Raw genomic sequence first — 23075 nt, 5'->3', positions numbered from 1 at the left:
GAGAGAGAGAGAGAGAGAGAGAGAGAGAGAGAGAGAGAGAGAGAGAGAGAGAGACCCACCAGTCTTTGGGACTATTGGCTATTGAGATCCAGTTTGCAGCTGTCTGGAGCAATAATGTACAGTACAAGCATCAGCAAAGACAAATAAAAACATCCACCCGTTTTGAATGTCTGGAGAGATGCACCCATATCTATGAAATGCTGGTTGAGCTATCATCTCATAAAAGTTTTAGGCCCTTTTTAACATATCTATAACTCCTCTTTAGAATACCTCCCTCCTTTAAGTTTTGCTCCTGAGGTATCATATCTTCCCTCACTGATGTGGAACATTTTTTTGCCTCAATAAGATGGCCACTATGTTGTTTTCCCAACATAGTGCTATTGCTGAAATTAGTATTCATTGAGACTGAGAATCTTCCACTCCATCCATCATTCCACAATGACTTCACTGATATAAAACATTCAAGATCAAAAGGACTTTGATGACTATCATATGGAGCACATGCAAACTCTTTTATGGGGGAAAAAGTACCTTTGCAAAATCTTTTACATCGAACAAATCGAAGACCTCAAAAAGATCACTTTTCCGCAGACCAAACTTCTCACGGCAGGTAGCAAGGAAGGTTCGGATATTCTTCAGGCACAGGAACTGGAAAGGAAATGTAAAGAATAGACAAGGCTATCAGAAATAGGTGATATTGAGTAAGAACATTAGCAAGCAGGTCGATGTATTAAATATATAGTTAATTCAATCAAAACACCAGCTTCCAGTTTCCTTTGAACAATTTCTATTTGATTATACTAGGTTGCCCTAAACTTTTCACCAAATTATCAACAAATGATGCTGATGAACTGCAATGTTTATATTAAAAAAAAATAAGTTCACTCTAAAAGTTTCATTTCTTCTGTTTTATTTTTTAATCTGATGCCTATTTAAACCAGAGACCTGCACCTAAAATTACGGAACACTACATTTTAAAGTGATGTACAGTATGTATGCTGTCTTAATTTGAAAATATGCAGGATGTTAATATAAATGAATGCATTTTAATTTGTTGCCAAAATACTTTATAAAAATTAGGGTAGTGTGACAAAATACTATAACCTTCCTTAACCTGACTAGCAATTACCCATTGCTAGTGCTATGAAATAAGCACAGAGGCAAAATGCCCATTATTATGACAGAGAGGAAACAGAGGAAGTCAATATAGGAAGCTAAAAGAACGGAAGCCATTCTTTCATACACACAACTGACTTCCCTATGTATGCACTGTAGATGGGAGGAAAGAGTTATATTTCCCCAGCATATTTGTTTATTTCAGAAAACTGCTGAGGATCATATTTGGTGCTGGGAACCAGCCTAATTTCTCAATTATGCTATAAGATTTTTTCATATTTCATAACATTTGGTGGGTGAGAGCAGATTGGAGAGTTCCGCTCAATGTACCCTAAACAACCTTTTTGCCATCCATTCTTTGCTTTCCTAGCCATCAATTCTTACTGCCATCTGATTCTTACTGCACTACTTTGTGTAGTAACAAGCACTTCCATTTCCAACAGAAGATATTTTGAGGTAGGAAGAAAACTACGCTGAGCTGAAGCATCAGGCATTTTCCAAGCAGAATATTGAAAACTGTAGAAGATATACAGTATAAAAGAAGGCTACTGATGATTTTTGACTTCTGTGCTTTATGAATTTTTGATGCCATCAAAATGTCATTCTCACATTCTGAAAATAAACATACTGTAATATACAGCCTATCAAAGAACTGTAGAGAAAACATTATGGAATGCAGCACACTATCAGTTTTTCCACTCCTCCTATTCCATTTTTCATTTCCAATAGTTCTAGTAAACCTTTCTTTTGGAGAAGGAGTTCTTAAGTTCTTCTTTGTTGTGTTTCTGCAAAACTTAGGATTCCCCCAATACTGTTGATATAAACTTTTGAGTTTTCTTAGGGCCAATGTTGTACACATACTGAATTTTGTTACTTAATAAGGATACAATAGATGAATCAAGAATTATTGTTCATTAAGTTATTCTATAGAATATTGTTACATATAAAATATATTATTTATATTATGTTCTGTTTTAGAGCCAATCACATGCATATTAGCCTTCCAAAGTGCTTGCACCAACAGTAAATAGATTATTCAGGTAGGCCCAGATCCAAAAATCTTGCTTTGAATTATTATTGAATCATCAATTATCTAGATGTCTCTAAATATATAAAATAAGTGAATGACCTCCAAACAACAAAATTTGTGAGAGGGTATTATGTTCTTGTTGAGGATTTCTTATCAACCATTCCATTGTTAGGCATAATTTAGTTTTGCTTTTCACAGAGTAATCTTTTCCTATGTTGACTCCTGGCAGATGCATGGAGTTCAACTCTCAAAATTCTCACTATTGACTCTGTTGCTAAAAACACTGAAGTCCATCTATTTGGACGGCTATCATAAAGCATTCTAGGCAACTGCTCATTATATTATCTAAGCTTTGTAAATGGAGATATTGTTATGTCCTGGGCCTGCTGAATGACTCAGCAGGCTCAGGAGGCTGCAGAAGGCCCGGGCAAACCATGTGGTTGCCCGGGACCAGACAGGCTGTCTCCAGCCTTGTGAGCATGTGCAAGGTGGGAGACTAGCCTTGCATTGATAGGCTGATGCTGTCCCTGCAAGGGAAGTATAAAAGAGCCAGCACCATTTTGTTTGCTGTTCTTTCTGTTTGTGATCTCAATAAAGAAGTTGTGTTTGTTACTCCTGCCTCGCTTCGATGTCTCTGATTCTAAAACAGAACATTGGCGACGAAGGTGGGATTGGCTGCAAGAAGAACAACAGGAGAAGCTAGGGTGACTTACCAGAGGAGGCCTGAAGCGCTGGGAAGTTCGACGTCCGGAGGAAGCGATTGCCTGCCAGTACGAGAACGCTGGAGGTGAGCTCGGCTTCGTGGGACCCCTTCTCATACCTTGCAGTGAGAGGCATCGAAGAGGCTCCAGGCTGTAACCATGTCAAAGCTAGGCCGTCTATCAGAATTTGATACTTCTCACCCTGAGCGCTGGAGCTCCTACGTAGCTCAAATAGAGAATTACTTTCGAGTAAACAAGATCCAAGAAGATGGCCTTAAAGCTGCTACATTGCTGTGTGTCTGTGGGCAAGAGACTTTCGATATTGCAGAGAATCTTGTAGCCCCAGCACCACTGGAATCAATTTTGTATGCTGACTTAAAGAGGATGCTGCGAGAGCACTTCGAACCCAAGCTCTCAGTAATTGCATGGAGGCACGCCTTTCAGCAGAGGGATCAGAGGCCTGGTGAGTCTGCTGCGGACTTTGTTGCTGCTTTAAGACAAGCAGCTAGGCCATGTGCATTTAAGGATCTAGAAGAGAGGTTCTGAGATCGCTTGGTTTGCGGCCTACGAAGTCGTGAGCTGCAACAGAAACTTTTTGCAAAAGAAGATGTCTCATTTCAAGATGCTTTGAGAGAGATTGCAGCTGAAGAAGCAGCGGGAGGAGCTGTGAAGGCCATGCGGCTTGCCAAGAACCCCCCAATGCCTAGCACCGTCCATCACGAGGTCGCTCGGGAGATTCCAGAAGAGGATCCAGAGTTGGAGGTAGACAGGCTTCAGCAGCAAGCAGAAAGAAGGCCTCAGGAAGGTAGACAACAGACAACCTCATTCCCTCGGTGTTTCGGGTGTGGAGGACGCCACAAGCGTTCTGACTGCTGGTTCCACTCCGCTATCTGCCGGGTATGTGGAAGGCAAGGCCACATTGCCTCCATCTGTTTGGGTCGCCAGAAGGAACGGTCTCCAGAAGAATTGCCTCTGAAAGGTACCAAGGTCCCCAGCCAAAACAGGGTGGGCTTCTGCGCATCCCGTAGGGCCGTTTTCAAAACCGGGGTGCACAGGCCACTTAAAAAGAAGCTTCACATTGACGAGAAGTTGCAAGGGGTTCCCTTGTCGATGGAGTTGGACACAGGGTCCGCTCTATCGATCATTTCCTTTGACGCTTTTAAAAAGATTTGCAGCAGAAGTGGCCTACGAGTTAAACTCAGGCCTTCAAATTTAATCCTTACTGACTTTCAGAATTCCAGAGTCAGAGTGAAGGGGGAGGCCACGCTCACCTCAAGGTGCAGTGTAGGAGTTTTGAAGGGCTGCTAGATGTGGTGGTAGTTGGGGGTTATCGTACGAGTCTTATTGGACTTGATTGGTTCGAGGCCCTTGGAATTCAAATGGCTGGACTTCACAATCTGCAAACGTCAGGCCTTGCAGAAGTTTGCAAGGAGTTTGCTGATGTGTTCAGTTCAGAGCTTGGCCTCCCATTGCTTTACGTTTAGACCCATCCATCACACACATCAGGATCAAGCCCTGAAGGGTGCCTTTTGCCCTAAAGAACAAAATAGATGCAGAGCTGGACAAGCTGCTCCAGCAGGGCATCTTAGAACCTGTGGACTCTAGTCCATGGGAAACCCCTATAGTCATGCCACTGAAGGCCAATGGAGAAGTCCGAATTTGTGCGGACTATAAATGTACACTTAATAAGGCATTGCAGCAGCATGCCTACCCGGTGCCTGTGGTGAGCCACATTCTGGCCTCACCCAAGGGAGGGAAAATCTTTGCAAAGCTTGATTTGGCTCAGGCCTATCAACAGCTTCCTGTTGATGAGGCAACGGCTGAGCCCAAACAATTGTGACGCACCGGGGAGCCTTTAAGGTAAAAAGGCTGCAGTTTGGGGTTAATGTGGCCCCTGGAATATTCCAAAATGTGATGGAGCGAACGCTCCGTGGTATTCCTGGGGTCTGTCCCTACTTTGATAACGTCCTCATTGCTGGGGTGTCATCTGGGAACTTAGCTGAAAGGCTGAGGGCTGTCTTGCTGCGTTTCCGCCAAGCAGGGCTGAAGCTAAAGCAAGACAAATGTAAGATTGGAGTTACCGCCACTGAATTTCTGGGGTTCCGTATTGATGCTGAAGACATCCATCCTGCTGAACCCAAGCTCAAAGCAATTCAGCAGGCCCCAAGTCCCAAGTCCAAAAGCGAACTTCAGGCTTTTCTGGGACTGTTAAACTTCTACCATGTGTTTCTACCTCAAGGCCGCAGTGGCTGAGCCGTTACACCGGCTCTTGGATAAACAGGCTCCTTGGCAGTGGACACAAGTCCATGAAAACAGTTTTTCAGAAGCCAAGGCCTTGCTGGCCTCAAATGCTGTGTTAGCTCATTTCAATGAGCAATTGCCTGTATGCATAGCCTGTGATGCATCCCCTTATGGGATTGGGGCTGTGCAGAGCCACCTCAAGGCTGATGGGACACAAGTCCCTGTGGCCTACTATTCCAGGACTCTCTCATCTGCAGAGCGTAATTATGCGCAGATTGACAGAGACGCCTTGTCAATAGTGGCTGGCATAAAGAAATTCCATGATTTCTTATATGGCTGCCACTTCACGGTCTACAGAGACCATAAGCCTCTGCTGGGTTTGTTTACAACAAACAAACAAACCCCTCACATAATATCTCCACAAATGCTGAGATGGTCAATTTTCCTGTCAGCATATGATTTCACCCTGCTTCACAAACCAGGTAAAGAAATGGGCCATGCAGATGGCCTCAGCAGATTACCTCTACAGCAGGTAGAGGCAGATCCTGCTCCTGCTCTCCACATTCTCTCCATTCAGGAATTGCCTGAATCTCCCCTCAATGCTAGGGACGTGGCTACAGAAACTGCCACTGATCACACGCTTACACGCGTGCTGACATGGGTGTCCTGGTGCAGAATTCCAGAATTTCTGGCAAAGAAAGCACGAGCTTTCCACTTTCAAGGGATGTATACTATGAGGTAGCAGATTAGTCATCCCAGCCTCATTGAGGACTAGAGTCTTGCTCTCTCTGCATGAGGGACATCCGGGAATAGTCCGGATGAAGGCTCTTGCGCGTAGCCATCTCTGGTGGCCTGGGCTCGATAAAGAGATCGAGACCCAGGTTCATGGGTACCAAGTGTGCCAACAGTCAAGGCCTGAAATGCCCCAGGCCCCTGTTCATAGGTGGGAGGAGACACATACTCCATGTGTCAAGTCTGCTAACATTGGATGTTCTTGCTTGCCATATGTGAAGAAGCAAACATGTTTTATTTAGCCTACATATCACTTCTAGAGTTAAAGCAGACGATACTAGCCTAGTAGGTGGGAAAGTATGCCAGTTAATCATAACAATATCTCAGCATAGCACAGCCAAGGTCAGCTGTAACAGGAGAAATAGGGAGGGAGCAATTCACACTTCACACTAATTGGAGAATATGATTGATGACTGTAAAATGAAGGAGTGAGTTATGCGTTGTTATGGGTGCTTGGGGGTGGGAGGTTTCAGTTTTTGGCTTTTTATTGTACGTGCCGAAGCTATGTAGCAAAATAAAGGATTCTTTAAGGTAAATAAGCCTCAAAGTTCTTTGAAACGCTACTTCTTTTCGGAACCATGTCACCATGGTCGAGGGTACACATCGACTACAGTGGGCCCTTTCAGGGGCAATTCTTCCTTCTCCTCGTGGACAGCCATTCCAAGTGGCTAGAGGTTGTTCCTGTCTCCTCCACTACTATTGCTAGAACCATCCAGGTGCTGAGAGGAATCTTAGCCTTACATGGTCTTCCAGACGTCCTTGTCTCCAACAACGGACCCCAATTCACGTCTTCTGAGTTTCAGGCTTTTCTTCAAGCCAACTTGATCCGGCATGCCACATCTGCACTGTTCCATCCAGCTTCCAACGGCCAGGCTGAGCTTATGGTGCGTACTACCAAAGATGCTTTAAAGAGAATCACTCATGGCAACTGGCATCACAGGTTAGCTGACTTTCTTCTTTGCCACCGCACCACACCTTGTACTGCCACTGGGAAGAGCCCAGCTGAACTCCGCTGGGGTCGCAGACTCATTACCAAACTGGACAGGTTGCACCCAGACCGGGTGGCTTCACAGGTGTCACAGCCGCGGGCACCTAGGAGACTACAGGTGGGCGATCCGGTCTGGGCAAGGAACTATGGACTTAGACATCTCTGGGTGACCGCAGTGATATGCAAGGTCTCTGGGCCACTGTCATACGAAGTGGCCTTGGACGATGGTCATGTGTTAAGACGGCACATCGATCAACTACGCTGGAGGCTTCCCAGCAACACTTCCGCTCCTGGCTCTGCTCTCGGGGGGGAGGAAGACCACGATTACGATCATGGACCACAGTCTCTCTGCAAAAGTGGGGATACACTGGCTCCAGAAGGGGGTTCTGCCTACGAGGCGGCTCCTGACTGGGCACTGGGTCTCTGGATTTGGCCAGCCAACCGGCACTACAGGCTTCTCCATCTGCTGGTCTTGGGCTCACGGGACAGTGCTCCCAAGAGGGGTCCATTGTGGACTCGGGGAATTCCACTCCACCAAGGAACTCTGGTCTGGGGTTACAGGCTCCGGCCAGTCAGTATGATGGAGGGTTGCCGGATTCAAGGGGGCATCTACGTCCTGGTCTGCCAAACCTGGCAGGCGAGCTCACAAGCCAGGTGCCCACAACAGCTCTAAGAAGATCAGAGCGAGCAAGGGGTTCCCCCAAGCATTTACAAGACTATGTAAGGTTCTTGTCAATTCCAGGACAGGCTTAATAGTCTTGTGAAAAAATAGAATGTATGTAAGGGAGGCTTAATAGTTCTCTTGAACTCAGGACACACTCAGAGTTGGGGTGTTTTGTTTGATAGTATTAAACAATATGTGGTATTCGTGTAAATATGAGAAATGTAATGACTGGGTCTGCCTGCGTGCAGGCATAACTGTGTTTAGAAATAACAACATGCTTAATTGAACACATGTATATGTATGCTGCTATAAAACAGTAAGTATTCACATTGTTTTATCCAAGGGGGGAGGGGTGTTATGTCCTGGGCCTGCTTAATGACTCAGCAGGCTCAGGAGGCTGCAGAAGGCCAGGGCAGACTATGTGGTTGCCCAGGACCAGACAGGCTGTCTCCAGCCTTGTGAGCATGTGCAAGGTGGGAGACTAGCCTTGCATTGATAGGCTGATGCTGTCCCTGCAAGGGAAGTATAAAAGAGCCAGCACCATTTTATTTGCTGTTCTGTTCTGTTTGTGATCTCAATAAAGAAGTTGTGTTTGTTACTCCTGCCTCGCTTCGATGTCTCTGATTCTAAAACAGAACAGTTATAATTTTGGGATATCTATACTGCCTCAATAATGTTGTAATTTATGTTGTGTTCCTTATTCAATGGATAGTGAATGTGATGTTTGCAGAGTAAACTATTCAGTCAATGATTGTTGATCTTCAAAATCATTATCCTAGCTTTTTCATCATTGCATATGACTGGCTCTTGAAAATGAGTGTCTATTGCCTCATGGATAGTAACTATATTGAAGACATTATGCATGCAAAGATGGAAGACTACAGAAAGATCAATAATGGAGGAATGAATTGTGAAGATAGTTGAGTTTGCAGAAATGGCTAAACTGGCTTGTTTGATTAAGGGGGAAACTACAACTACTGTATGCTTTAAAAGACTGGAAAACCTTTATAGACTTTTTGCTGAACAATGGAGAAAAATAAACTGTAGGTTTTGAGATTTATTGATTAAAAGCTTTGTTTATGTGAAAAAGGAAACTGATATGCAGTATGGGAGGGTAGAGAGGATAATTGTTATGTTTGTAATTGCTGCAAAGACGTTTGAAAGTTGCTTATTTAGATATTTTTCTTTTTCTTTCTTTTTTGTTATTCTTCACTTTTTCTTTAACCCTTTCATAACATTTTTTATTTTTAAAATCTTTAAAATCTTCGTAAAGATTTTTCTTTCAATAAAAATTATTCATACAAAAAGAAAATGACTGCCTCCCATAGAAAGATAAGAAAAAAATTTGCTAGTGATTTTTTTTTTTAACTTTCATCTGTTTGTGTCATGTAAAAACAGCTTTTTGGAGATTGGGTGGATAGGTAAGTGAATGATTCTCTGAAGTGGTAGGTGGGAGAGAAGTACATTTGGAAGAGATCTGAGTGGTCATTTCCAAGAAATAAAGCAAGTGAGAAAGTGTGAAAGTCTGTGAGATTGTAATGGGTCTGAGACCTTTTCTGAGATTTTTTTTATGGCAGAGAAGGACAAATTCTGGACTGCCCACTGGATGAAGTAGACAGAGTCAGGGTAAGACGTTCATTTTGTAGAAATGGAATATTCTGGTAACTCTGGAAGACCCCTTAGGCCAGTGGTTCTCAACCTTTTTAATGCCGCGACCCCAACCGGTCGTAAGTCGAGGACTAAACCGGTCGTAAGTCGAGGACTAAACCGGTTGTAAGTCGAGGACTAAACCGGTCGTAAGTCGAGGACTACCCAACCGGTCATAAGTTGAGGACTTTCCCTGCCCAGGAGCACCGCGCATGCGTGGTTCTGCCCCCTGCGCCGGCCAAGGCGTAGCTGGCAAGCAGCAGAGACGGAGCAGGCCGACCACCAGCTGGCCCAGCCCAAGGGAGATAAGGCACCCGCCGGAAAAGGGGGGAAAAATGGCAGACAAAAAAAATGGCGGACAGCCTTGCTTGGCGACCCCCATGAAATGGTCGATCGACCCCAAATGGGGTCCCGACCCACAGGTTGAGAACCACTGCCTTAGGCACACAATTTTTGGGGCCCGAGCAAGCAACTGCAAAGTTTACATCTAATCTGTTCCTATGTTATCATACCTTACAATTCTGAATCAAGAAAACAAGATTTAATGCCATAAATGGCTAATACTTATATTTCTATGTATCAGTTTAAAAAGAGGGGAAAGTATTTGAGGAAATATGAAATTCATTTCCATTTTGCTCCACCTTACCAAAGAATAAGAGAGCTTGTTATCAAATTATGCAAGCATGCAATTTGCCCAATAATTTGTCAGCTACTTTTTAGTTTTATAGAATTTAGTATTAGAAAGCAATTCTAAATGGGAATGGATAGGGTGGTTATTATCCATAAGATCAAAATTTTAACTTTAAAAGCCTGTATCTCCACCCCCATCTATTGAAATCAGTAAGAAAATGAAATTCAGTTTCACAGGACTCTTCATGTGAAGAGTTCATGTTCTTCAACAAGAAAATACTTCAAAAGGAAGCACTAGCAAGATTTTGCTGAATCAGAACTATTGATTTCTGTTACTCTATGGGAGTTAAAAAAAACATGCTTTCTTATTGTCACTTGTTACTGACAATAATCATTAATCAGACATACTTTTCATGCTTGCAGCTTTAAGCTAGTAATGGTTGTAATTAGCATGTCAAACTAGGGCCCAGAAATCTGTATCCAGGTAATCTTTCGGTGACCATATACAAATTATTCTCCCTGTCTTAGCTTTATCCGATCAATCAGAATAGAGCTGGAAGGGACCTTGGAGGTCTTCTAGTCCAGCCCCCTGCTCAAGCAGGAGTCCCTATATCATTTCAGACAAGTGGTTGTCCAGTCTCTTCTTAAAAATCTCCAGTGATGAAGCACCCACGATTTCTGAAGGCGAGCTATTCCACTGGTTAATTGTCCTCTCACTGTTAGGAAGTTTCTTCTTAATTCCAGGTTGCTTCTCTCCTTGATTAATTTCCATCCATTGTTTCTTGTCTTGCCTTCTGATGCTTTGGAGAATAAATTGATCCCCTCCTCCTTGTAGCAGCCCTTCAAATACTGGAATACAGCTATCATGTCCCCCCTAGTCCTTCTTTTCTTTAGACTGGCCATACTCAATTCCTGCAACCATTCTTCATATGTTTTAGTCTCCAGGCCTTTAATCATCTTACCGTAGTTGCTCCTCTTTGCACTTTTCCCCAAAGTCTCAACATCTTTTTTGTAATGTGGTGACCAAAACTGGATGCAGTATTCCAGTTGTGGCCTTACTAAGCCTTTATAAAGTGGTACTAATACTTCACGTGATTTTGATTCTATGCCTCTGTTTATACAACCAAGAGTGTATTAGCTTTTTTGGCTGCTGCCACACACTGCTAACTCATGTTTAAGTGATCGTCCACTAGGACTCCAAAGTCCCTCTCACAGTTACTGTTTTTGAGTCAGGTTTCGCCTAATCTGTACTTGTACCTTTGGTTTTCCTGCCCAGGTGTAAAACCTTCCTTTCTCCACATTAAATATCATTTTGTTGGATAGGGCCCATTGTTCAAGTCTGTCAAGATCTTTTTGGATCTTGAGCTTGTCTTTTGGGGTGTTAGCTATTTCTGCCAGGTTAATGTCATCTACAAATTTGATGAGATCCCCTTCTATTCCCTCATCTAAGTTATTTATGAAGATATTGAAGAGTACTGGACCTAAGACTGAGCCTTGTACCCCACTGCTTACATCCCTTCATGTAGATGTAGCACCATTAAGGATTACTCATTGAGTACGGTTTGTCAGCTAGTTACAAATTCATCTGATGGTGATGATGTCTATCCCACATTCTTCTAGCTTACCAAGAAGTAGGTTGTGGTCTACTTTGTCAAATGCCTTGCTAAAGTCTAAGTATACTGTGTCCACAGCATTTCGCCTGTCTACTAATTTAGTCACTTTCTCAAAGAATGAAATAAGATTGGTTTGGCATGATCTGTTTTTAACAAACCCATGCTGGCTATTAGTTATAACTTTCTTTGTTATTAGATGTTCATGGATCTGTTTTTTGATTACTTTTTTCCAGTATCTTCCCAGGTATTAATGTCAGGCTGATTGGTCTGTAGTTTCCTGAGTCTGTTTTTTTTTTCCTTTTTTGAAAATGAAACCACATCAGCTCTTTTCCAATCCTCTGGTAATTCCCCAGTGCTCCAAGATTTTTTAAAGATATGATAACAATGGTTCTGAGATAACATCTGCCAGCTCCTTCAGAACTCTGGGATGTAATCCATCAGGTCCTGGTGATTTATATTCATCAAGGTCAGACAGGTGTTCTCTTACCATTTTCTTGCTTATTTTAATTTTTATTTCTAATCCATCTTTTACAGCTATGTTTTTGGTAGGTTGGTCTATAGTTTCTTTTTTTGTAAAGGCTGATGCAAAGAATGAGGTAAGCAGCTCTGCTTTCTCTTTACTGCCTGTTACTTCCTTGCCATCTTCTCTCTTTAGTGGACCGACTGTTTCCTTGACTTTTTTTGTTATTTATAAGTTGAAAGAAACTTTTTTAAAATTATCTTTGAATTTTGCTACAAGTCTTTTTTCATTTTGAGCCTTTGCTTTCCTGACTTCATCTTTGCAGATTCGGGCTATCTGCTGATATTCTGCCCTAGTTATTTTCCCTCTTTCCATTTGTTGTACTTATCCATTTTATCCTTCAGTTTACCAGAGAGATCTTTGTGCAACCATGCTGATTTCTTCTTGGATTTCTTGTTGTTGTTGTTTTTTAGTGATATTGTGTTGGACTGGGCTTTTATGATGATATTTTTCAGTGTTTCTCACACTTCTTGAGTTGTTTTCCCCTTTAGGATTTTTATCCATGAAATTTTGCTCTCTGAGTTTGTTAAAATCAGCTCTTTTGAAGTTTAGGACACTGGTTGGATTATATTCTATTGCTTGTGTTTGCATTATATTGAATTCCAGTATGACGTGGTCACTCTCCACCCAAGGTTCCAGCAATTTCAACTTCCTCTATTACTTCTTCTCTTCTTCTCTATTAGTAAGAATTAGGTCTAGTATAGCTTTTCCTCTAGTTCCCTCCTCTACCTTTTGGGTGATAAAGTTGTCAGCTAAGTTGGTTAGGAATCTGTTCGATCTCCCACTTGGAAAATTGCAAAAAATTGTTCTGAAGAAATAGTGGAAAAAGTTCATGCATATCAAACCGAGCTTGGAAGAAGTAATAAACTTTGCATTTATTTGCATTTTACTAAACTAAACTTAGTCCTTTGACTTCATTTCTGTCAATTTCCTCCTGCAGCCATAAATCTGCCTTTATTGTATATAGAAACAAAATGAGAATAACCCCACACTGATGGTGAAATATGCTCTTACACTGTGAGAAAGAATAGGCTGAACTAGATTGTTTTTGGTCCTTTGGTTATCTTCCGGAAGCAATACAGCTGGGATCTTGACAAAATATAAAGTAACCTCGAAACCACTATCCTTACCCAGATAAAAAGTAAGTAAATGCAGTTTTTAGATATCGGAAGTATTAGAAGAGATACTTTCTGTTAAGATGAGAATCATTCATAGACTGTACAAGGGCACACCAAGGGACAGAGTTATAGGTCATGTTGCTCATCTATACATGAATAATTCAGATTAATACAGGTGTAAGTAACACAGAGCAAATATCCTAGCAAAGCTCTGATAGCAACAGGGGTATCTGCAGATTTTGGACAAAAGGAGAGGCCATGACATTGCAATCAAAGCTTTGCCTATTTTTTTCTGTGCATCACAAGTAACTGGGTGACTGGTTCAGATTAGTAAAGTAGAGCTGCAATTCTTTTTTGGGAAGTAAATCCCACTGAATTCATTCTTCCCATACAAGAGGATGAAAATCTTTGCAATCTACAAATATATTTTACTCAGGATGGAAGGGTTTTTTTGTTTAATAGCAGAAATGCTGTAGCTTAAGAATTTGTTGCTAATCCCAGAATCCTTGACAGTACTTAAGAAGATATTGAAACCTTTGGCTTGCCCTTTGACTATGTGCTAGTTTCAGTTTCTAACCACATTCATTTCTCTACAGCTGTCACACATGGTTAAAACTAAGAGTGCTGCTGCTCCTAGATTGATGGGAAAAGGAAATTAGAAGCAAACATACCACTCTCAGTCTCTGGGCAAACTCACTTATCAATTTAATGTCTAAGTAACTTATGGGTATTTCCAGAGCACGTCTGAATATCATATGACCAGCCAGGGAAGATCTAAATCATTTTCTGAACTAATCTCAGCCATTTGTAAGGTTGGTTGAGTTTCCGAATCGTGCTGTAACCATGGTTTGTTAAGTAATCCCTATGTGAGCCGGTTAAGGCAAAAACTATCCCTGATGCACAGCAACTGCATCAAAACCAAACATAACATATTATGATTAAGTGCAGCCCACTTTAAGTTTCAACCTTCCGAGAGAAAGATGAATAAATGATATTTCCGTTCTTTATCCTTCAACAAAACAATACTATCAAAATGAATCACCCAGAATAAAAAAAATGGGGAAGGATGTCCATAAAAAAATCGCTAGACTTAAATTTCCCCAACAGCCCCAAAGGCTCCCCTGCCCACCTAGGGTGTAATCAGAAACTGATAACTGACTTAAATAATCATGTAAGTTGCATAAAATATCATATACTGGGCCAGATTGTTGGGCTGTCCAGTACAGTATTGTCTGTTTTAACTGACAGCCAAGAAATAAACTACATATGACATTGGTATATGTGACAAAGTGTACTAGCTCCCCAAATAAAAACCCCTTGCAGATGATAGGAAAAATAAGACAGATGTTAATATGAATTCTTTTCTTCTGCAACCAGCAGCAGGTAGGGAGAATTACTGTCATTGGAGAAACCAATGAAAACCACAGATCATCTCCAGCAGCAGAGTTGAGAAACTCCTTGGGGGCAGTTCCTGGAAATTATAAGAACCACTTTGGTTGCTCTTGTAAGATGGCTATCATGGCCAACATTTATCCATCCATCCATCCATCCATGAGGAAGGCAAACTGCATATCTCCTCCCTGCTTTTCTATCAGTCCAAGTTCTGTTTCTTATTCTACCTTAGCTTTGTCTTTGGCTAGACATTAAGTTGTGCACTGAGTTCAAATCACCTGCCATTATTACTTCCTAAGCAAGCCCATTATTTTTTGCAGGAAACCAGTTTTCCATCAGTTTCTTTGAATTAAAACTATATTTGAAGGCAACTTCAAAAAAAATTAGAGGGGCTGGCACTCGCACCAAGGGAGTTTTCTATAGGCCCATCACTGTCAGTGAGTATCATGTTGCCTAGCTGTATCTGAGTGACATCTGAGTGATCTGAAGTCCATTAACTGAAGTCCCTGAGAAATGAAAGTGGGAACTTCTGCAAGTAAGAAGACACAATTATGCTCTTTTCCCTATCAAACAATTGGGGGAGGGTGAAGGCACAGCAAGTGACTTTTTTTTGCAAAAAAAAAAACTTAATCTGAGCTTTCCTCTCAAATACTAGTAATTTGTCCTTAGTTAGTGCTGCTTTATGTTTCCTTCTAAGGCTTTCTGTACTTGACTATGTTCTGTCTATCTATAGCAGGGGTGTCAAACGGGCGGCCCATGAGCTGGATCATCATGCGGAGGCCACGCCTACCCTGGCGCCGCAAAGGGAAAAAATATTGCGATATGTCACGAGACGTGATCGAGTTTGATACCAGTGATCTATAGTATCATTACCAACCCTGTTGATGAGCACATAGTTTGGGTTATTGTTTATTGCACATGATTCCTGAAAGCTGTTATGAGAACTTGCAACTTTAATTTCTAAATGATATTTATTTAGGTGTCTTATTAATAATGGACAATCAATTTTTCCCATATTAATATTTCTTCTTTGTATCATCAGGGACACTAGTTTAGATGAAGGATGTTTGGACTTTCTACTCATAATCATTTTAAAAGAAATTCTTAGTTTTCGTATTCCACTTCTTTGACAAGGCTTCATAGAGAATAGGAAGGAATCTTCCTAGGTTACATTGGCTGAGAATGATTCTGGGTTTTCAAGCCTGGGAAATTTTCTCCTCTAAATGGATCCACACGATCTAGAATTGCCTCTCAGGATACCCTGTAAAACCTTTATGGATATATACAAATATAAGCCTTGAAACATTGCAGTAGATCATGAGCACATTCTGTGGAACAATCCCTAAATAAATATTTGATTTACTTGTTTATGTTGGGCCTGAATGTGTACTGCTTGTACTGTATTACATGTAATATTATGTAATATGTAATATGAATGTTGCTTGTATATGCTGGACATATTGAATAACAGAATAACAGAGTTGGACGGGACCTCTGAGATGTTCTACTCTAACCTCCCACCCAAGCAAGAGACCCTTATACCATTCTGGACAAATGGCTGTCCAAGCTCTTCTTAAAAACCTCCAGTGATGGAGTACCCACAACTTCTGAAGGAAACCTGTTCCACTGGCTAATTGTTCTCATTGATTCTCTCCTTGATTAGTTTCCATCCATTGCTTCTTTTCCTGCCTTCTGGTGCTTTGGAAAATAGGTTGACCCCCCTCTTCTTTGTGGCAGGCCCTTAATTGATTGCTTTCCTGAATCAATTGATTGCTCCCCTGAAATCATCTAAAATCTCTGAATTGTAGATACAAGTATTCCTACTTGTGTATGAACTTAATACTCTTTGGGTATTTCCAACCCTAGGAATGAATATTTCCAAGAGCCAGTTCTAATCCATGGAACTGCATAGGCAGAATTATAGGTGGCACCCGACTTAGCAATAGTACTTTTGAGAAGGATCTGGGCATCTGGGTAAACACAGCTGACACTGAACCAGCATTCTGCTGTGGTTGTCCAAAAAGTCAAAGCAATCCTGGGATACATGAAAAGAGGTATAATAGCAAGATCATGGGAAGATAATTACACTCTATGCTAGATTGGTCAATAGAACATGGAGAATACAATACAATAAGAATAGGCCTGGAAAGTGGAGCAAATGTGGCAAGGGACCTGAAAGCCACATTCCCAGGAATTTAATTATCCAGGAAATGTTTTGAGGGGATCAGAGTTCATATCTCTTGGATATTCCTCCTGGATTTCCCCAATCTCTCCTTTTTTTCTATCTTTCCAGAATAAAATATATTTACCTAGAAACTTCTCAAAGTTTGGAATATTCTTAAGTAGTGCTTCAGATTGCAGCGTTTGCAAACAAAACTGCCTTTCCCAATTGCTGTGCTAGCTCAAGGGATTTGCTGCCTGGACCGCAGAGCAGGCACTGGGCTGGCACCTTTTCAAGGTGTCTGCTCTCTACCATTACACAACCACTTTGTCAGCAGCAGTCCTCTTGCTGACATAGTCCAGCCCTCTGCCACTTTAGTTTCTACACAATATCCCAGAATGCCCTGGCCCAACACTAATGCATCCCTAGAATCCTGGAAGGGAATTAACAATAAACTATAGCTGCCCACCTTTCAGCTCAACTTGAGCTCAACTATCATGGCAATGACCATCAGCCCCCTTAAAGAAGACTTGCATCATCAGTCTGAAACAGGTTCCTATCCTGGTACTGCCTGTAGCATCATCAGTGGATGAATATGTTATTCCCTACAAGTCCTTTCCTCTTTTCTGTACCTCACTGTAGTCATATCTCTCCCCATGCACACTAGAGTGGAGGAATCAGGTAATCCAAGAAAGAAGAATCTGATTAATAGTATGCATGTATTAGAAGAAATGTTAGAGTCACAATTCCAACAGTGTCCTAATTTTAGATGAGACAAATATATAGACAACCTATGGCTGCAAAACTATTGCCAATTTCTGCTTCTTCCTTTTTAATGTAGAACAGGGAAACATTCCAATTTTATGAAGGGGATGGCAACATGCATCTGAGCATTGTTTTGGTAACTGTTTTTCCTTTTATCAGCATAAGAAATAACTTTCACAACTGTCCCTTTTTCCCTCTTCCCTATACAAGAGTAAATACTTTCCCACTAAGAGCTTATTGAGAACCTTGCAAGCAGCGTTATTACAGTGAAACACAGATTCCTGCTTCCTCTTTTGTTCATGCTCAGGCCTCGTTAGTTTTCCTCATTAGTTTTAAAAGAGAGAGCTGGCCCTTTATGTGCTTCTGCAAACCATGATTTACCCCAGCCCTATTAATATATATTCTTCTTGTTTCTCACTGGACTTATTCCAGTGAATTTTTTTTTTTGCTGATTCTGATCTTCTCAGTCTTATCAGAAGAAGTGAAAATATTAGATTTAATAATTTTCCTGAAAATACAAGTTAAACTAATGGATGTATTTTAACCTCGCCCTGTCATAAATGGAGATGCCTAGAAAGATGATTTAGTTTTCATCTTTGCACAACTAGATTCTTTAATTGTCTACAATGGAATAGCATAACTTATAGATGAAGGACCAGCTAGCGAGAGATGGTCTTTGTTGGTATAACTGACACTGGAGAGTATCTATGTTCTCATCTAGAAATATTTGTACTACCCCATTGCAATTATGCAACTGAGCTCTAGAGTTGTAGCACTGCTGAAGTCTCATCCACATGACCTGGTTGCTGGGACACAAAAATTATCCACCAACCATTTGCTGAAGATAAATCCTCACAATAGAATCTCCATTTTACTACCAGTCAGTGCTGAGGCAGGCTGGAGTTGTTCCAGCAGGGTGTTTTTCATTTCTGCCAGCAGACAACCGTTTACTGCTTGGAGGAGACTTTTGAGACTGGTGTACTGGTGGGCTTCAACTGGCCCCCCTCTTCTGGCTAGTGAGCTTTCTACTTCCATGACAGAGGACTGGCCATCTCACTGGCACCGCCTCTTATTCTAATTAGTTGTTGTTGTTCAGAATGGGGGATATTAATCTGAAAGATTGACAGCAAGTCTACCAACAGTTCAATATTCCCTTCTGAAAACAAAAGTAAAGGAGGCAGAACTTCGCCAATCATTTTTTGCTGTTGGCAGAAGAGGTAAATGAACAAGTGGAAAGGAGTGGCTGCAGGGTATCACAGTTGGCTACACAATTCTGAGTTTGTGCATGTACAAATACATGTAATGTATAAATAAGTCTGTACACACATGTATGGCAATGTGTGTCTGTAGGCATGAGTTTGTGGTGAAAGAAAGAGATCTATAATAAAAAGACATTCTGAAATATTGTTCCTAACCAATTTGCAAGGTAAATTACTCCACCAGCTGCATTCCTCCACATTTGACCACCCAATCATATTAAGGCAGTGTCAATCCAGTTATATTTATTTTGCAGCAAATCCCATGCATTCTGTGTATTTCCTAAAGCATCTGTGCATAGAACAATTTAGGGAGTACTTGGCTTCCCAGTCTGAAACAATATTTTCCAAACAGGAGGGCTTGTTTCAGTAGGAGGGAGGAACAACACAGAGTTGGAACTGCAGGACCATCCTCATTCAAGAACTCCTTTGTATGTGCAGGCAGCAAAATTGACTGGTGCCAAAGCATGGCAAGATAACCCATTGGTGTGTATTGGGGCCTATACTGTCTATATCAGGGGTGTCAATCTCAATTTCATTGAGGGCCGCATCAGCATTGCGGTTGCCCTCAGGGGGCCGGATGGGTGTGGCCAGGGTGGGTGCAGCCTACTGGGTGGGCGTGGATGGAGTGGGTGTGGCCTACTGGGTGGGCATGGCCAGCTCTACATTGTTAGCATCAAGGGTGCCTGTGGGGGCCTGGGCAGGAGTGGGATAGATCTGAGGGTCTCTGGCAGAAGGGGGTGGGACCGGGGCAAGTGCCAAGGCATGGTCCACTGGAGGAGCCTCGCTGTTCCTCTCAGGCCATGCAGGGGGGGACCTTATGGAGCTAAGATTGAATGCGTTTCAGCATAGATGACCACCACAAAATTGTACATTGGCTCCTGGCCGGCTTGGGCCAGGGTCAAGGCAGCGGGGGCTGTTCCCTCACTGTTTCCAGGATGGCTTCGTGGGCCACATGAAACCACTTCGCGGGCCGCATCAGGCCCCCGGGCCTTGTGTTTGACATGTCTGGTCTATATGGACATAACATTCTGCCAAACAATTTGCCAAGTGAAGATTGTTGCAACTGGCAAGTGGCATTTTAAAGGAGAGCATTTTCACCCATGTACATACAGAGATGCCAGCAAAACAAGAGTATTTTACTGACAATGAAATGTTTTACAAAAAGAGGGATTTTCTGGCCCTGTAGTAAGTGTTATGCTTCAATGTGTATGTATAGATCACTCAGGTAAAAAGTGGCTTGCACCCCCTCCCTTGGTCCCTTCCCTTGTTCTTGCTCCATTTTTCGTAACCTACACAATTATGGGAAGTGGGAAATAAGATCACATTAGCTAATCCTGTCCTTATCATGCCCACCAGCTCACCAACATACTCTCTGCCCTTCTGATTGTTCATATGTTGGGAAGAAGACAAAAGGGGGAATCACAAACCCCACAGACAATCAATATTCTAGGTACCAGAAGGTCTACAGCCATTTCTCCTCTGGAGATCTTCCCATCAACACCTGAATTCAAGTGGGGCCAGGCAGAAACTGAGGTGATGGAAAGGTCAGCTGACATGGCCATGTTTTCCTTGTATTACCACTGTATTCACCCAAGGAATTATCAAACTGTTTCCTGATCCTTGTTGTAGCAGATTAGTGGAAACTGAAACAAAACTATCAAAAGACTGGAGTAACTAATAGCATTGATATTTGAGTTTAAAAATCTGATATTTAAGAAAAACAGAAGGCAGAGCCTGCTGGGCTCTGTGGAAACAAAACTCAAATCAGAAAAATGTTTTCTTCCTATACAGGGCAAAATGTATTGCATTCTAAGGCAAGAAAACACATGCAACACCAACCCCATCTCCGCTACACTTGAAAGCGGTCGCTTGCTGCTGCTCTTAGTCCAACACACTTGAGCCTAGGGCTTTTTCATGGCAGTATGTGAAACCTCGTGTTGCACGAGCAGGAACTGGGAATTCAAGCATGGGTACTAGGTAAAATTGATCCTGAGATCAATTTTCAGAAAAATCCACAAAAACAACATGATCCCTGGCCACCTTAACAAGTCCTCTTGCCCTCACCTGAAGAGCTGTTCCTTTCTAAACTACGGTAAGCTAAGATATGTGCAAGAATCATTTAAGGGAGTGAGAGCCATGAATTACAGTATATATGCACAACTGATTGATTGATTGATTGACTGATTATGTGCCATCAAGACACATAAGATTTTCTCCATGACAATCTATTCATCCCTAATCTGTTCTTTCAGGTCTCCCAACAGTGCCCTCATTTTCCCTGTAACTCAGCTGAGCCATCTTATTGCTGGTCATCCCCTTCTTTTTTTCCCTTCTACCTTTCCCAGCAGTGGAGTCTTCTCTAGAGAGCTTGGTCTTCTCATAATCTGTCTGAAGTATGATAATTTGAGCCTGGTCATATTTGCCTCGAATGAAAACTTTGGGTGATTTGTTTGATGATCCTTTTGTTGGTTTTCTTGTCTGTCCACGGTGCTCTCAGGAGTCTTCTTCAACACCAACATTCAGAGGTATCAATACGGTTCCTGTCCTGTTCCTTCAAAGTCAAAGATGCATGTTTCCTTCCAAATAAGCTTCAAATTTCCCTTCACACAGAGCCATGCAAACTAGCTGGATTTGGCAGGTGGTTCGTCATATATTTGGGTTGGAACAAGATGGAGACAATAAAAGGTGGGCTTGAATTTAAATTGTTAAGGGAAAAAATAATAATGGCTGCATTCTTACAGCATCCCACAGTCCTTGAAATACTGGAGACACTAGGCTGTTTACCCAAAATGGAGAGCCAAGGGAACAAAGGAAAATTCTCTGTCCTAAAGGACCAGGTTAATTCAGACTGGATGCTTCGGTGATCCTTCACAGCCTTTAGGTGTCATTTAATCTAATTCAAAGTTTGCAAAAACAAAATGAAGATTTTCCCAAAGGTATTATTTCAAAAGGCAACTGGACTTTCTTTCTTTTTTTTTTTTTGAAGACATTTCACTTCTAATCCAAAAAGCTTCTTCAGTTCCGACTGAAAAAACACCTTTGGGACAACCATGACCTGGATGACTGAGAATATCCATAGAGAAAATGAAGATTTATATCTTGCTTCCCAATACCATCCCCAATAAATTGACCGTGCTTCTTGCAGCTGCCATCTGTTTACCCATAATTTTTGTGCAGCATTCATACAAGGGAAATTTAATAATAATAATAATAAAATAATATTTATTAGACTACATAATAAAGAAGAAATGTATTGACTATGTTCATATATTGATCCATGCTTAGTCTATTGAATGTTCTCGTTTCACATAGCCTCCTGAACCATAAATTATAAACAGTAGCTGTTTTTCTTACATATTTATTATATGTATATCCTGTCTCAAGGTAGTGTGCACAGCACACTTTTCCCCCCACACAAAAGCAGCCTTGTGAGGTAGGCTGGGCTGAAAGAGAGGGGCCAGCCTCATATCATCCAGGCAACTTCCACAGCTGTGGGTGGACTTGAGTGTGAGTCTTCCCACTCTTAGTCAGCACCTTAGCAGCTACACCACTCTGGTCTTTTCTTATGCAACCATCCCACTTCCTTCATAACATTTTAAGGTTTTGGGGAGATGAGATGTTCACCCTGCATCTGCAAACCTGTTTTTTAATGGCTTCTCTTACTGTCTTTTTATTCAGAGACAGGCACAAAGAGCTTATCTGGAAAAGAGAATAGTTGCTCTCCCTTTGACTGATAGTCTGATGAGTTGCCTTTAGTTTGTGTCAAAAATTCTGAAACTTGAATGAGGTAAATAATAAACAAATAAAATTAAAAACAATAACTGATAATGTATTTTGGTGTAGTTGTTTCAGCTTCTGCAGAAGTTCAAGACTAGAAGTTCACAACTATATATTTTTGGCAAGTGCTTTTTGTTACAAAATATGATTGATTTCAAGATTGGCCCAATTTTGAATTAGTAACAGAAATCAATGCATTAAAATATTCTTCCAATTTCCAATCAGTGCATTGACTGATAGCACCAGGAGCTGTCTCTTTGGAAGTCTCACTGTCTGCATTTATATTTTAAACTAAGATCAGGTGGTATGTGTGCCAGATGTGAGTTTTGTATTATAATTCCTGTTTGGGTATATAAACTCTGGCTTTTTCTTCTTTTTATGGGATGCTGCTTAGTTTTTATACTTTAAGTACCGCAGAGTCTTCTGATGATGATGCAGCTACCTTAGATAAATTATATGGAGGCAAGGTAAGCCAATTCTAGTAATTACAAAATACTGAGATTATTTCTTTCTTTCCTCTCCCTCTCTCTCTTCTCCTTCCTCTCCCTCTTCCTCCGCAGGGAGGAGGAACCACTTAGATGGTTCCGCCCCAGGCGCCTGATGGACCCAGAGAGGTTCCAGACGGAACTTGGGCCATGTCCGGCGGACCTAGCTCACGATT

At 41.7% G+C, this 23075-nt stretch overlaps 1 protein-coding gene across 1 annotated transcript in view; it reads right to left on the bottom strand.

Annotated features, from left to right (window-relative positions):
• Positions 1-23075, bottom strand: part of VAV1 (vav guanine nucleotide exchange factor 1) — a 68889-nt gene that overhangs the window by 42065 nt on the left and 3749 nt on the right. The window contains exon 2 of the mRNA XM_015813277.1: positions 532-648. Coding sequence (XP_015668763.1) covers positions 532-648 — 117 coding nt within the window. The remainder of the gene's footprint in view (positions 1-531; positions 649-23075) is intronic.

The sequence above is a fragment of the Protobothrops mucrosquamatus genome, unplaced genomic scaffold (genome assembly GCF_001527695.2).
Source record: "Protobothrops mucrosquamatus isolate PMUCROS unplaced genomic scaffold, P.Mucros_1.0 scaffold150, whole genome shotgun sequence".
Lineage (NCBI taxonomy): Eukaryota > Metazoa > Chordata > Lepidosauria > Squamata > Viperidae > Protobothrops > Protobothrops mucrosquamatus.
This window is presented reverse-complemented; position numbering and strand designations above follow the sequence as displayed.